The sequence below is a fragment of the Oryza sativa genome, chromosome 7 (assembly GCF_034140825.1).
Source record: "Oryza sativa Japonica Group chromosome 7, ASM3414082v1".
NCBI classification, from domain to species: Eukaryota; Viridiplantae; Streptophyta; class Magnoliopsida; order Poales; family Poaceae; genus Oryza; species Oryza sativa.
Genome location: NC_089041.1, coordinates 7,969,782 through 7,986,698, shown reverse-complemented (window position 1 = coordinate 7,986,698; position 16,917 = coordinate 7,969,782). Strand labels below are relative to the sequence as shown.

The 16,917-nt window shown below is 44.8% G+C and overlaps 1 protein-coding gene across 1 annotated transcript; it reads right to left on the bottom strand.

Annotated features, from left to right (window-relative positions):
* Positions 1-1,021: 1,021 nt before the first annotated feature.
* LOC4342810 (DIMBOA UDP-glucosyltransferase BX9) lies at positions 1,022-6,253 on the bottom strand. Its single transcript, XM_026027262.2, has 3 exons — positions 5,663-6,253; positions 4,573-5,437; positions 1,022-2,142 (listed from the first exon to the last, which is right to left on the bottom strand). The coding sequence occupies exons 1-3, from the start codon at positions 6,213-6,215 to the stop codon at positions 1,839-1,841; spliced, it is 1,722 nt and encodes a 573-aa protein (XP_025883047.2). The 5' UTR covers positions 6,216-6,253; the 3' UTR covers positions 1,022-1,838.
* Between the last annotated feature and the right edge of the window lie 10,664 nt (positions 6,254-16,917).

Genomic DNA, 16,917 nt, shown 5'->3' with positions numbered 1-16,917 from the left:
CTCCAACTAACCTAGGATATCACACTTGAAGGTTGATGTTGACCTATCTTAACCTACTACTTTCTCTGTTCCTCAAATTTCAAACCGTAGCTTCTTCAAGATAAAGTTTAAGGGCCCATTCGTTTTGAAGGAGAAATAAAGGAAAAACGTACAAGGCCCATTCGTTTTGTAGTATTTGAGCAAAGGAAAAGCATAGGAAAATTTCCTTTGGTTATGATTCCTAAGAAATTCCATATGGAAATTAGCATCCAGTTAGAGCTCATTTTTCTATTCCTACGCATAGGATGAAGGCAAATCACTTAGGGCCTCTTTGATTTGGAGGAAAATCATAGGAATTTTCGAGGATTTCAATCCTATTGGAAAAAAAATCCTATGAATACCTTTGAAACAAGGGATTGAATCCTATCCTATCCTTCAAAAATCCTATGGAATGGACAATCCTATAGAGATTTTGGAGAAAATTTTGCTAGAGCGTCAACCTCTTGGAAAATTTCCTTTGAGTCTCTCTCTATCTTATTCTTGTGTTTTTCCTGCGATCCAATCAAACGGTCATTCTTGTATTTTCCATGTGTTTTGTAATCGTCTGTTTTGCACTTTAATTCCTGTCAGAATCTTTTGTTTTTCTTATTCCAACATCTTTTTCATTCCTACGATTCAAAGGGCCCCTCATTGTTCTGTGTATTTAGCCTTAAGTTGTACAGATTAAAGTATTCCAACCTTGATCATGTTAACTTAATACTAAGCATTCCTGTATTTTTCCTACCAATCATCCAAAGGATCAATGCTATATTTTTCCTATCATTTGTTTTGCACACGCGTTCCTATACGATTCCTATGTTTTTTTTATATTCCTATGATTTGGAAATCTTGTAAACCGAATAAGCCCTAAGAAAAAAGACAAAAGACCAAAATGGCCCTAATTAATAGGAAAGTTGTATTGATGGATAGGTTGGTGAGGGGTATTAAATGGATAATTTTTTTTGATTTGCCAATGGATGGTAAGTAAGAAGGTAGAAGTTGGTTTAATTCGGGACAAAATTCAAACATAGAAATTGATTTAATTTGGGACGGAGGAAATAGTACAATTCACCTTCTTGTGGAATGAACTATGTAACACTACTAGCCCTAATTATTTGGACAAAAGAGATTCTTTGTCCAAAGAACACAAAAAAAAATCCAAGGATTACAAGAGTTTGCTTTGTTCTCATAAATATCAATGTGAAATACTTACACCAATTAACTTAGCCACTTATGATTCACAAAGATAAGATATAACTAACTAGCCTATCAATAGCAATTTGAGAGGACCCACCGTCTTCCAAGCAGCGTGCCACTTTGTTCTTAAGCTCATTTGCTCTTTCCCTCATCTCAGCTCCCTCATTTTTCCCCATTAATTTCATAATCGCTTTCTCAATTTTGCACCACTCTAACTTTCCCTCGAGCTCAAACCCTACACCCCACACCGCTTCCACGTACCTTGTATTTATCATCTGATCTGCGAATTGAGGCCTACATATCATAAGAACTCCCTCACATATACTCTCCAATATCGAGTTCCATCCACCGTGTGTCCAAAACCAGCCCACTGCACAGTGTGCCAGCACCTCCTGCTGTGGGGCCCACTTAATCACCTTACCCCTACCTTCCACCGCACTCTCAAACCCATCCGGCAAGCATGCTCTCTCCACCCCCCTCACAAGGTTTGGACGAACCACCCATAGAAAAGGATGGCCGCTCTTCTCCAACCCAAATGCGACCTCCATGAACTCGTCGGAGTCCATGGATGCCAAGCTCCCAAAGCTCACGTACAACACGGACCCTGTCGCCTGCGTGTCCAGCTACTCGATGCAGCTCTGGTCTTGGCGTAGGTTGAAGGTGTTGCTCCCAGTGTTCATGGAGGAGAGCCTGTGGAGTGGGCCAGTGGCGAGCACGGTGGCTACGCTGTCGTCACCAAGCTCGCCGTGGACCCTCTCGAGCTCCATGGGTTCCAGCTCTTCGAATGTGCTGATCACCACGCCATTGGAGTTCCTCACCGTTTCGGCGATCCGAGCAAGCACTTCGAAAACCAGTTCATCACGGTGCTGAAAAGGTCCCTTACTCGCAGTGGTGGTAGCTCCTTCACTGGTTCGTATAATTGTGATTCTGGTTCATAATACATTTACCAACCAAAATATAATTAATGGCGGATATAAAACTTAGCAAACTTTAACATTTTTTACATGATCTCTATGGATACAACACAAGGATTCAAAGCCAAATAAAACCTACTCCCTCTATTTCTAAAGTTTATTTAGCAAAGATTAAGATTAAGGGGAAAGATTCTCCTTCAGTTATCTCTTTAGTCCCGATGCTTAGATTGCGTGCATTCAAATATGTATCCTTAAAAATACTTACATTGTATATCGAATTTGAATCCCGTAAATTCTTATATTAGATTCGTTCCAAAATCTTTATAGTTTGAGACGGGGGTGTATGAAAATATGCGATTGTTTAGTCCTAACCTTTGGGAGGCAGATAGCCTTTTGAAGAAGCATGTCGTAGGCGAGGTAGCAGCGAAGGCAGGCGGCGCTGCCGGTGCGGAGCACGAGCGTGGGGATCCCCAGCCCGGCGGCGGCCTTCTGCACGGCGAGGAGATGGGAGTCTATGACGAGGCACGCGACGCTGGGCTGCCCCTCGCCGGCGGCGACCACCGAGGCGAGCACCTCGCGGATGTTGGACGGCGACGCGGCGCCGCTCTCGTCCTCCGTGGCCTCCATGGCGGCGTTCATGGCGAGGATGATCTCGGCGACGCGACCGCGCGCGGCGACGTCGGGCGGGATGCCGTCGGCGACCTCGACGAACGCGAGCTCCGGGTGGCGCGACGGGTCGAGCGCGTTGAAGCGGGTGTGGAGCACGGTGACGCACAGGCCGCCGCGGCCGTGGAGCGCGCCGGCCAGCTGCAGCATCGGGTTGGTGTGGCCCTGGAACGGCAGCGGGAACACCAGCACCCGGCGCCGCCGCTCGCCGCCGTGGCGCGCTCCTCCTCCGACGACGCTGGCGCTGGCCATCGCGGTCAGTAGGATGTCGCTCGCTCTGCGTGTAATCAGCTCGCGCTAAAGGCCCAGCTGTCGCCGTTATTTTTCTCGGTTTTCCAGGTGGGTCCCACGTGAAAAGGTGACGTGACTGCAGTACTGCAGAACTGGTAGGGGCGAAACAAACAAATCGCGTTCGGTGACAAGGTGTAAAGCACCGCATTTGGTATTGTTGACGTTGCGCTATTTTGCATTTTCTTCTGGATGCCAGTTGCCACGGAGCAGCAGCTATATAGCCAGCTAGGCGTCACCAGTCGGAGGGTTTTTTTTTATACTGCTGTGATAAATCTTTATTTTATATATACTTAAAAGATTCATAGTGTTTTTATCGTCCCAACTGATATAGGAGAAGAGTTGGGTTGTCGGACGCCGTTTGCACCTTCCAGCGCTAGTGAGGCTAGGGGGTCACATGGAGCCACGGTGGCATGGGATGAATTGAGGCGTCGAGTGGCAAAGTGGGCATGAAAAATGAGGAGAGGATAAGGTGGGGTCATTGTCATGCACAAATCTTAATGTGTTCTAGGCCGTTTAAAAAGTATGAAAGTGGTTTTCTATAAATATATGATATAGACCGTCCCTTATAATATTGTTGTAATGCTTCTCTTGTTCTAGTTTGTTTTCACACATAGAATCAAAATTAAGAATGAGGGAACATGAAAAGAGATAAAAGAGATAAAGTTTATTAACTCGTACTATATGGCCGAGCTTAATTAAACGCGAAAAGAATATAATATGTAAGAAAACAAAGGGATATTTGGCTCGTACTCAACAATCAAACCTAAGGATGAGAGGGAGATATTGTGACAAGAAAGATAACTCCAAGATTTACAGTACTACTTAGTGGTGCATAAGGATGAAGGAAAGATAATATTTCTCACATTGATAGGACTTTGTCCCATCTCTTCTTCTCCTATGCATTGGCTATTGGCACTTCAGTCAAATAAATGTTGTGTGGTGCATCAAGAGAGAGCCACATACATGGTGAAAATTGTAAAGGCTATATGCAGGGGCGGAATCAGGCATAGGGCAGCTAGGGCTTGGGCCCCATGCCTAGCTCCATAATCCCTATTATAATCTTGAAAAATACTATGTAATTTATGAAAATATTTAAGTTCCCATTAGATCAGTCCTAGACGTGGAAACTTTCTAGCTCCGCCACTGGCCACATGACGTGAATATCATGCATAGGGCCTACGAGAGATCTGTGCGTTGATGGCAAAGACGATGATGAAATGCTTATTGATTCTTGATGCCTCACAACGGAACAGAAACAGTGACAAACTAAATGTGGTTGTTCTTAGAGGAGTGAAATTTTACCCCTAGGCCAGTGCGAAGAAGGACATTGGGAGAATGAGGACATCTATATCACTTGCTTTGATACATATAAATAAGAAAATTAAAGGAAACCTTCAACTTCTTCACAATTCGTCGATGGTAGTATTCACACGATAAGTACATAATTAAACTCAAGTGTTAGAGAGATATTATATAATTCACTAACCTGTTGATGGCAATTTGAGAAGATCCACTACTTTCCAAGCATTGGTCCATTTTCTTCTTAAGCTCTTTTGCTCGTTCCCTGATCTCAGCTCCCTCCTTTTCTACCATCAACCTCTTAATCGCTTTCTTGATTTCACCCCTTTCTAGCTTGCCAACAAGCTCAAAGCCTACAGCCCACACCGCTTCTAAGTACCTTGTATTCAACATTTGGTCTGCAAATTGAGGTTTACATATCATTGGGACTCCCTCACTAACACTCTCTAGCGTCGAGTTCCACCCATTGTGCGTCCAAAACCCTCCCACTGCGTGGTGTGCTAGCACCTCTTGCTGTGGGGCCCACTTAATCACCTTACCCCTACCCTCCACCGCACGCTCGAACCCATCCGGCAAACTTGGTTTATCCAAACCCTTCACAAGGTCTGGTCGAACCACCCATAGAAAAGGCTGGCCACTGCTCTCCAATCCCCATGCCACCTCCAAGAACTCGTTGGAGTCCAATGACGCTAAGCTCCCAAAGCTCACGTACAACACGGATCCCGTCGCCTGCGTGTCCAGCCACTCGATGCAGCTCCGGTCCGGGCACAGGTGCAGGCTGCCCCCGGCGTTCATGGGGGAGAGCTTGTGGAGCGGGCCGACGGCGAGCACGATGGCGACGCCGTCGCCGTCAAGCTCGCGCCGGATCCTCTCGAGCTCGGCCGGCTCCAGCTCGTCGAACGTGTTGATCACCACACCGTTAGAGTTTCTCGCCGTTTCGGCGATCCAACCAAGAACTTTACGGACCAGTTCTTGGTTGGCGTTGCTCGTGTAGTACAGGTCCCTTACTCGCAGTGGCGGTAGCTCCTCCACTGGTTCATAGAGTTGCGACTCTGAAACAAATGACAATAATATTGTTTCTCTTAATTAGACAGTGGATTTAAATAAAAGCCGGCCTCTATATCTCAAGGGATGTACAAAGCCACAATATAAAACCCGGCCTCCACTCCACAATGATGTAGTTAGAACTTAGAGCATGAATGCAAAACGAAAGGATTGTTTGGATTCAAAATGAAATGGAAAACTGTGATGTGAAAAGATGATGATTTGGTAGTGACCTTTGGGAGGCAAATAGCCCTTTTGGAGGAGCGCGGGGTAGGCGAGGTAGCAGCCGAGGCAGGCGGCGCTGCCGGTGCGGAGCACGAGCGTGGGGAGGCCGAGCTCGGCGGCGGTCTTCTGCGCGGCCATGAGGTTACCGTCGATGATGAGGCACGACGCGCGGGGCTTCCGCCCCTCGTCGTCGGCGGCGACCACCGACGCGAGCACGTCGCGGAAGGACGGCGACGACTCACCGCCGTCCATGGCGACGTTCAGGGCTACGATGATGTCGACGATGTTACCATTCGCGGCGACGTCGGGCGGGATGCCGTCGGGCACCTCGGCGAACGCGAGCTCCGGGTAGCGCGACGGGTCGATCGCGTTGAAGCGGGTGTGGAGCACGGTGACGGACAGCTCGCCGCCGCCGCCGCCACGGCGGCCGTGGAGCGCGCCGGCGAGCTGCAGCATCGGGTTGATGTGGCCCTGGAACGGAAGCGGGAACACCAGCACCCGGCGCCGCCTGATGCTTCCATCGCCGCCGCCGCGGCGCGTCGCTCCGTCGACGCTGGCCATCGTGTTGCTCGCCGTGTCTCAGCTCGGGCGCGCGAGGCAAAGCAGACGGGACGGTGTGTGTACCGGTTTATCAGCTGCGGGTGGGGTGGGCCCCACGTGTCGGTGACGTGACGTCCTGACGACTGACGTGCAGGTGGGTAGTCAGGTACGTAGCGGACGAAGACGTCGACGCTGCTAGGACTAGGAATAGTAGGACCAGGCGTACGTGCCGGGCTCGTGCCGGCCGGCGTTTCGCGTCACTGGTGACGTCACAGGCAGGGGGCGGGGGACGGATAAAAAATCCTTGTCATGTTACGAACAATGATAGATTATAGCTTGAAAATCGGGTCTTGTTCCTCTATTTCTTGATTCGTTTCTTAGGGCGAATTTGGATTGCTGCCGTCCTAATTTTACCAAAGTGCTAAAACTTATATAAGTTTAGGAGATAACTACACAGTAGTGGTAGCTGGTTTGTGTCTAAACCAGCTACCACTCCATCTATGAGAGACTCTATACACCTATACTTCAAATAAAATTTTCTCTTAAACTACTCATCCGATTTACGATCCGATTACACCGTTGTGTTCGTAATAATTAAATCTTTATAACAAGATCTCACATGATTATATTTTGATGAAAAATCATAAATTACTTTTATGATATGTCTAAATTACTTTTAGATTTCACTAAGTTACTTCTTAGACATATAAAAGTAAATTCAGCAAAGCCAAAAGGTAATTTACATATATTATAGAAGTATCTTAGAACAAAAGAAAGTAACTTTAATGCATGCATTTTTCATTGGACATGACTACACAGCTAGTCGTAGCTGGTTTATACTCCATCTAGTGTCTCCTTTCAAGTTGAAAAATACAATAGTATGTATCTTATGTGTGTCAGGGTTACGGGTCAGGCATACCCTCTACCCTTCGATATACGTTACATATCGACATGGCATACCCACGCGCACGCGGATGTTTTCTACATATCCTAAGGAAACCTTTCACGAAATCTACAGATGGGAAGAGTCCTTCTCGGACAGAACTGGGTCGTCGGCGTATCGTATTGGGTCTGATATCTCCGAGTTCTACTTGGAGACCTCCAGATCTGTGATATAAAAGGGACCCCCCGGGGGAGGGCATAGATCATCGAATCATACAACCAACATAGCCTAAGAAGCAGGAATCTGCGAGGAGCCAAGTCATTGAGAGCTAGTTCTTGACAGAAAACACGAGGCCTGGGAGATCTGCTTAACTCCAGTGCAGGTCCAAAACTCACCTTCGGATGTATGAGCGTGCCAGTTGATTTGATCTTGTAATTAACAAGAAATAGAACAAAGAAACCGCAATCAATCCTATAAATGATAGCCGATCGGCTAGGTGCCGATGACATATTATTTATTTCAAGCCGATGTCATGCGTACATCGATCGGCAAATATCAATAAACAAATCAGGACTAAATCTACTCGATCGGCTGTAGATATTAATGATATATAATCCTTATATCGATATATACTTAAATCAAGTGATTGGGATAGATCGGTCACCTTGTCGAGACAGTATAAATCACTTAGATCGAAATATATATTAATAGTGGGATTATATACATTTATAGCATAGCCGATCAAATGGATCTGGCATGTATCGGCTAATACTCCGATACCACTCTGTATTAAGATGTTAAAGCAAGTAGAATATACCAAACATAAGTCTAATATACTTAGATGCGATAAGATCTTAACATAAAGGGCAGATTTAACATATAGATTAAGCATATGGAATAAAAGTAGTTAAATTAGATAAGATCGGCTGAAACTCCGATACTACCCTAACCGGCAACCAGAAAGCAGGCTAGAGATTGTAGTTCTAAGCACGACTTAGTAGATCAAACTTAACTAATGCAGCACTAAGTATGAAAAGAAACACAACATCTAGACAATCAAGCCGCTGGAAGTTTCGTAGAGTGGTAGATATATCACATAATCTAAGTTAACATCATTGTCTAACCTAATCGGCTGCCTTCCATTAACAGATGCTAGTCGATTATAGGTTAGATAAAGATATTATCGAAGATTATGTGAGATATATGATAACTCGACGAATCATATAGACAAGATTAGAGTATCATAAAGATGGAAGCACTAATCCTGAGAACATAAGTCGTCATGACAAGTTTTACCTCTTGTTGAAGATCGAAGTCGATGCAGCTCAACCCGAGAGGACGAACTTGTCGAAATAAAAGTAAAGCAAAAAGGGTGGCGATGCGCCGAGATTGTATTGGATGTGTTCTCCTTTTTTTACATAGGGCTCGGGTCTATTTATACCCGAGAATTACAAGATACGCCCATAACGGACACGACTATTATCTCTAACAAACTCTAAGATACCATAAGTCTTTACGGCAGACTTTTGCCCAAACATATCTCTAAGAAAATCACATAGAATATCCTAATTAATAAATACAATTGCCTTCCTAGGACTCTATCCATGCGTGGCAATCATCTTGAAGCACATCAACTTGAACCCGATGACATACACCGAGTCATATTGTCGGAATCGGCTGTATCGGCTAGCCCCGTCCGACTCGAACTCTGCCGACCTGACCTTAGCCGATTTGGACTGCAGCCGATTCTTACTCTGTTTCCGCAACGATCTTCATCTTGGATTCCACTTCGATCTGATCTTCATCTCCGATGCCTATAGTGATAGAATTTACCAAATTTGGTCGTTAACACATGCCCCCCATGTCCGGAATATTGGATAATGTTTCGGATTTGCCATATACCGACTCTGAGAGAAACTCGCACTTGCTGTTTTTCCGACTGTTATCGCTCTGCTTTAAATACTAACCGTTGCCCCAAAAAATCTTTACGCCGTGATTTCCGTCTTCACCGCTTAAACAGATCCCGTCCTCTCTCTCTCCGGCGACCTCCTCGACGCACAGGGCGATTTCCAGGCGATTCCACTCCCGGCCAGATCTCCACCCGCGACGATGTCGACCTCCACCAATCCGACCGCCGCATCATCAACCGAATATGCTGAGGTAAGCCCCATCGGCTAGATCCCCTTTTCCGTTCATCAGACTAGTTTTCGCTCACCTTATCTTGTTTTCTTCTTCTCTATTCTTGTAACATCTTTCCAATCTTGTTGCAGTTCCCAGTCTGTTGCATGACCAACAATACTTTCTCGGTCCAATCGGCAATCTAGACCCCACTGAGTTTATCATAGCCGAAACCAATAGAACCCCTTTTAGGTCGGCCAATCCAACCACAAGCCATTGGAAAAACAACTTCAAATCCTGACCTTCTTTGGAGAAAAGCTGGCCTATATGGTATAAGCGGATATCGGCTAGCAAACAAGCCCATTGGGATGAGATCTGAATCAGCCAAGCCCTAGCCCTCACAATAGCAAATTCGGCCAAAGATGAACCCCTGATGGCTGCTGCAACTTATTTCTGGTCCAACACTCTCAATGCTTTTCTTTTCAACCAAGGGCCAATGACCCCAACGCTGCTGGATATTATCATGCTCACTGGCCTAGATGTAACCTCATCAGCTAACCCCATGAACCTGAACACCAAGAATACTTTTGAGTTCAGAACTAAGAGCATTGGGGGTTGGTCAGGATATATCACAGCATATATGGGCAAAGGGCCAGTCACTCCTAGAGAACATGTAGCTTTTTTGCTGATGTGGTTGGAAAAATTCCTTTTCTGCGGATCAAGCTGCGGTCCTACAACCAACTGGCAATTCTTAGCCGAGGCCCTAGTAATGAAGAAACAATTTCCCTTAGGCAAAATCCTTCTCGGCTATCTATACCAGATATTAAACAACGCATCGGCCAAGATAATTGTCGGCTCAGTGGTTGGAACAGGTGGACCATGGTGGCTCTTGCAATCCTGGCTGAACCTGGTAGTCATGAAAGTTGTCAATCGGCCATCTGTGACAGAAGCTGAATTTCCAAGGTTGGAGCCGATTGTGGAAGATGATGGAGAAAAACGCACCAATCACAGATGTATGTCATATGGAGAATATGCATCTACACCAGCCAACGCAGGAGCAAAGTTATCAGCTGAACTTCTGAAGGACTGGTTCTTCAGCTTTTATGACGGGTTCCAAAAAGATGCCCGAATTTGGTTCTTCTACGCCGACTCAATGGATTTCGAACTGCCAGCCGATTTCAGGTTTGAAGACATTAATCATGAAAAGTTTCAGCAATCTAGAGAAATCTTCACTACTGCCATCAGCCCATGTATCCTCCCAATTGGCATCCATCAAGGGAGAAATATTCAGCTCTCTTACGAGTTTTATCATCCAATGTCATCGGCCAGACAGCTCGGAATGGGAAAACTGCTAATCGGCCTGTACTTCACCGACAAGATCCAGTGTAGAGGCAATATCTCTTCAACCTTGATGATGGATCGGCTACTGAACATCCCTGGACCCCCATTAGGCAGCATTGAAAACATAAAGTTAGCAAGACTCAGGAGTAGGGCATTTGATAGATGGTGGGGCGAGTGGAAGCTACATCTGTTCCATCAATCGGCTTCCATGTACATGACAGACTTATTCCCTGATGCTATCCCTCAGGTTAATCTTCATTTCTTCAATCTTGCTTGAATAGTCATTCAGCCGATTTGAACCTTGACTAACTTTTCTTCTGTTTTGCAGACAACAGAATCTTCTCCTCCTCGCCAGAGTAATAGCGGTAAGGTCATTAAGTATGCTCCAGGTCTAATTTCAAATGGAGGTGGGCCATCTCTTTCTACCATCGGCTTCAATGCCCCCAAGACTTCAGCACTTCTTCAACGGCTCATCAGAGAACCAGCCGATGCCGACAAGAAGCGGAGAACCAGATCATCGGCTACAGATACTTCAGCCCTGGCTCCAAAGAAGAAGGCTAAGACAAAGAAAGCTAAGCCAGCTGACGATCTACCCGCCCTAGATCCATCCATCGAACAAGCTCTGGATGAAGAAGAAATCGGGGAAGACATTGACCAAGCTGCAGCCGAAATAAACGATACTGAAAGAACAACATCGGCTTCACCTAAGCAGGCTCCTCCATTCCCTTCTGCTCCAGCTCAATTAGCAAGGGTAAGCAACTTTCTCTGCCCACTTTTGCAATCATTTACTTTATAGCCGATTCCTCACAATTTTAATAAATATAGAGAAAGAAAATTGCTGTGAGGAAGAAATCGGTTACTCTAGCCCCTAAACCAGCTCCACCAGTAAGATACTTCTATCATCTCATTAACTGACTTGGGCTGATTATATCTAACATTTATCCCTTTGGCAGCCTTCTCCTCCTTCTTCCCCTCTTGTGCAGGTAGAATCAGGCGGCCGCACTCCATCGGCTGCAGGCAGTCATCATGTTGAAGAGGAGGAACAATTAGCTGCACCTACTATTCCAGTAAGTTTTATCAACATAAATTTGAGATCGGCCAATCATATCTTGATCCTTAATCATCCATGATATTATCTCTTGCAGGTCTTAGCCGATCTGTTCTCCTTTGACATCAAAGATTACCTCGATGAAACAGAAGAAGACACCACCAGTAAAGCAACAGTTCTCCCGTCTGATGATGTGAAGAAAACACTCGAAGACATCTCCCATCGGCTAGGAGCATCACTAGATAACCTGGTGACCAACTGTGGCTCGATCCGGGCAAGATTTGCAGATATCCAAGCCTTTCTTCCGGACGAATTAGCCGATGCTCTTACTCTAGCTGTCTACCTCGAGCAGCATCAATTCAAACTGGAGAAAGCCAGGCAGAGGTTAGCCGATCGCCGGGAGCGCAATGACATCGAGGCTACAATCCAAACCAATCGGCAGCTTGTTCATGAAGAAAAAACCAAGCTTGATCAGTTATTTGAAGGCCCGATCAAATCTAATATTGATCGGCTTGAAGCTCGCAAGATTGAACTCTTGGCACAACTTCAAGAATGCAATGCTGAACTGGATCTAGAGCACAAGAAGTTAGCCGATCTCCCGTAAGCTGTCGAAGAACAGAAGGCAAGGCTAAAATCAGCTATCAAGAAAGTTGCTGAGATGACTAAATCCTTGAAAGTCATTCCTGGAACCGATGCTCAAGACGCCCAAGCTATCGAAGAAATAGATCAAATTAGGCAAAGGGCTATATCAGCTATCCAGCGATACTTGTCTCAGTGATTTCCATGTAATAGTCTAGAAAACTGTTGTAATTGGCTAAGACACCCTAATTACTTTGCTGTTTATACAATCCCTGTACCATCCTTGTGCCGGCGTGTTCAAAAATTTGCAATTTTCTTTGCAATTCTCTATGTATGTGCCCCCCTAATTTTACAACGTTGAAAACATTGACAAAATTATAGAAACGACTAAGGGCGATATAACAATATCGGCCATGTGCACATCGGCAAACCACAACCGATTACAATAGTAAAAAGCAACTAAGGGCGATATAACAATATCGGCCATCTCAAGGCGATGCAAACACATCGGCTATGATGTATCGGCAACACTACCCGATCATGCATTAACACAAACACTGGGATAATATTTCTTCAAGTATTTGTCATTTAGAGCTCGGCCATAAACTTTTCCATCGAGTCCTTGCAACATGTATGCTCCCTTAGACACTACCTTATGAATTTGGAACGGTCCTTCCCAATTCGGCGACCACTTGCCAAATTTGCTATCCTGAGTCCCAATCGGTAGAATCAACTTCCATACAAGTTCACCTTCCGAAAAGTCCTTGGGTACTACCTTCTTATTATAATGCCGGGCAACTCGCTCCTTATCCCTAGTAACCTTTGCAAGGGCTCGTAGCCGTGATTGAACCAGATCCTCCCTGTCATCGGCCATAAGGTTATAATACTCATCGGCTGTTAAAGTATCTTGCAACTCTGTTCTCCTCGAGCCGATTTGAACTTCCATGGTAAAACAGCCTCATGTCCATAAACAAGTTTATAAGGAGGAACCTATATCGATCCATGACAAGCCATCCGATAAGCCCACAATGCTTCAGCCAGCCGAGTATGCCACTGCCGAGGATAATCAGAAATCTTCCTCTTAATCAACTTGACCAAACTCTTATTAGATGCCTCGGCCTGCCCATTAGCTTGTGCATAATATGGTGAAGAAGTCAACAATTTAATTCCCATGCTATCGGCAAATTGAACAAACTCATCAGATACGAAAATTGAACCTTGATCAATCGTAATAGTTTGAGGAATACCAAATCGATAGATTATATGCTCTTGAACAAACTGTATAGCATCCCCAGAATCAACTTTCTTTAAAGGAATCGCCTCTACCCACTTGGTAAAATAATCGGTTGCCACCAATATAAACTTATGTCCTTTACTCGAGGGAGGATTAATCATACCGATCATATCAATTCCCCAACCTCTAAAAGGCCACGGTTTAATAATAGGATTCATAGCCGATGCCGGCGCCCTTTGGATTGCTCCAAATTTCTGACAATCTTGACAACCTTTATAATATCTGAAACAATCCTCCAGCATTGTCGGCCAAAAATATCCAGCACGTCGGAGCAACCACTTCATTTTATGAGCCGACTGATGTGTACCACATATCCCTTCATGAACTTCGCCGATTGCAACTTTTGCCTGATCGGCACTCAAACATTTAAGCAACACTCCATCAATCGTCCGATAATAGAGGTCATCATCCAATAAAGTATATTTCTGTAATTTCCGCGAAGCCGATTGAGATGGATTCTGTAAATACTGAAACACATCATATCTCCAATCATCGGCTGTAATTGTGGCAATCTCTATCTCGATATCTTTTGTCATTGGCTTATATCCCGATGCTCCTTGAGCCAAATCATTAGCCTCTATATTCTGTTCTCGAGATATGTGCCTCAGAGTCACCAGCCGAAATTCACTTATCAACGTTCGGCACTTTTCGTAATAAACCATCAATGTATCATCCTTGCATTCATACTCTCCTGCCAATTGACTAATCACCAGCAACGAATCACCCATGATTTCAATAGCATCGGCTGCAACTTTCTGAAGCAACTGTAACCCTTTTAAAACCGCCTCATACTCAGCCTGATTATTAGTCACATGGTGTTTAATAGCATAGGCAAATTCAAAACTTTCCCCCCAAGGCGCAATTATAACCAAGCCGATACCATAACCATGACTTCATACAGATCCATCAAAGAATAATACCCAAGGCATAACGTCAACCAAGCCGATTGAACCATCACGATGACCCACGATAAAATCGGCTACAGCCTGTCCCTTAATCGCCTTTGGTGATTCGTGCCGAAGATCAAACTCCGTTAAAGAAAATATCCACTTGCCAACTCTCCCTTTTAAAATCGGAGCCGATAACATGTACTTAATCACATCGGCTTTACACACCATAGTGCATTCATTGGACAACAAGTAATGCCTCAACTTAGTGCAAGAGAAATATAAACACAAACACAATTTCTCCACAGGAGAATACCTTGTTTCTGCATCCAAGAGCCGACGGCTTAAATAAAACACAACCCGCTCTTTTCCTTCAAGCTCCTGAATCAAGACCGAGCTGATTGACTTATCACCGGCCGACAAATATAACCGGAAAGGAATCCCTTTTTGTGGAGGAATCAATACTGGAGGAGAACTTAAATATTCTTTAATATTATCCAAAGCTTTCTGTTGTTCTGCCCCCAAGTGAATTGCTGATCGGCTCTCAATCTTAACAATGGTGTAAAAGGTTCCAGTTTTCCAGACAAATTAGAAATAAACCTTCGAACAAAATTAATTTTGCCGATCATCCCCTGCAACTCTGTCTTGTTTCCCGGAGGCTTAATCTTTTTGATCGCAAGGATACTCCTCTGAGGTATTTCAATCCCCCTCTCATGAACAAGAAATCCCAAGAACTGGCCAGCCGATACACCAAAAGCACATTTTGTCAGATTCATCTTCAGACCATACTTCCTAGTTCTCTCGAAAACTTTTCTCAAGTCGGCTATGTGGTCCTTTATTTCTCTGGATTTAACAACCACATCATCAATATAGACCTCAACCAACCATCCGATCAGATCATGATATATATAATTCATAGCCCTCTGGTACGTAGCTCCAGCACTCTTTAAGCCGAAAGTCATTACAACCCATTCGAACAAGCCGATTGCACCAGGACATCTGAAAGCCGTCTTATGGATATCTTCTTCGGCCATAAAGATTTGATTATACCCCGCGTTCCCATCCATAAAACTTAGTATCTTATGTCCAGAAGCAGCATCAACCAACTGATCGGCCACTGGCATCAGATATTCATCCTTCGGGGTAGCTTTATTCAAATCCCTGAAATCAATGCAGACCCTCACCTTACCATTTTTCTTGATAACAGGAACTATACTAGAAACCCATTCAGCATATCGGCAAGGATAAATAAAACCAGCATCATACAAACGTTTGATTTTAGCTTTGACAGGTTCAAGCATATCAGCCTTGCATCTCCTCGGAGGCTGTTGGTGTGGTCTAATCCCAGGTTTTAAAGATAATCGATGCTCGACGATCGATCGGCTGAGTCCTGGCATCTCATAATATTCCCAAGCAAAGCAATCTCTAAACTCTTTCAAAAGCTCCATCAGCTTGGTTCTAAATTCTGAAGACAAATTCTTACTAATGAATGTCGGCCTTGGTCGATCACCCGGACCTATATCCACTTCTTCTAAATCATCGGCCGACATAAAACCCTGACCTTGCTTGTCATCGAGATCATCTACCGTGTCCTTGGCGTAGACGCTTGAACCCTCCACGACGCCCTCAAAATATTAGCTTGGGTTCTTCATCTTCAATCGGCTGTATATCAGAATCGGACACTTTTAGAAAATCTCCAACCCAAATCTTCCCGGATAAACAATCAAGGCCATCCATCTCCCAAAGAGCTAGATCGGCACTGGCAACATTAACTGACCTGTCGGCTGGCACAATCTCAACCTTGTCGCCTTGCCATTGAATCAAGCATTGGTGCATGGTCGAAGGAATACAACAATTGGCATGAATCCAATCCCTTCCGAGCAACAAGCTGTAAGAACCTTTCCCATCGATGACAAAAAATATGGTAGGTATAGTTTTACTGCCGACTGTCAATTCTACATTCAAAACGCCCTTTGTTTCCGATGGGTTGCCACCAAAGTCTTTAAGCACCATGTTCGTCTTGATGAGATCCTCAGTAGTTCTACCTAACTTTCTGAACGTAGTATAAGGTATCAAATTTACCGCAGCCCCACCATCAACCATCATCTTAGACATCGGCTTTCCATTGACATAGCCATTTATATACAATGGTTTAAGATGCCGATTTTCTGTCCCCTCAGGCTTTTCAAAGATTGCTCGTTTTGGTGATAGAACCAACTTAGCCGATCCCTCTTTTAATTCGTCAACATCGGCCTGGCCAATCCCAAATTTGGCTGGCAAAGTAAAGACCATGTTAATTGGTGCCGTCACAACACTTTTCCCATTTGCCAACCTCTTTGCTTCGTCGGCTGCAATATCATCGGCTCCAAGAACTTGATTCTTAACACGCCACTCCTTCCTTGGCTTTGCTTTTCTCAGCCGATGACCAATTTCTTGCTCGACCTCCTGGAAGTGCTCCCTGCTCCTCAACCTTTGAACCCTTCTTTTCTGATTCTTTGTAAAAATACCAGAAGGACACCACTGGGTCTTTGTGTTCTTGTCTTCCTCCAAGTAATCGTCTTGATTTACTGGGC

Excerpts from the sequence above, each read along its gene's own strand:
- LOC4342810 (XM_026027262.2), bottom strand. The coding sequence starts at position 6,215 with ATGGCCAGCGTCGACGGAGCGACGCGCCGCGGCGGCGGCGATGGAAGC. Across the intron at positions 5,438-5,662 it reads GGGCTATTTGCCTCCCAAAG|AGTCGCAACTCTATGAACCA; the intron begins GTCACTACCAAA and ends CATTTGTTTCAG. Across the intron at positions 2,143-4,572 it reads TCTCAAATTGCCATCAACAG|AATCACAATTATACGAACCA; the intron begins GTTAGTGAATTA and ends ATTATGAACCAG.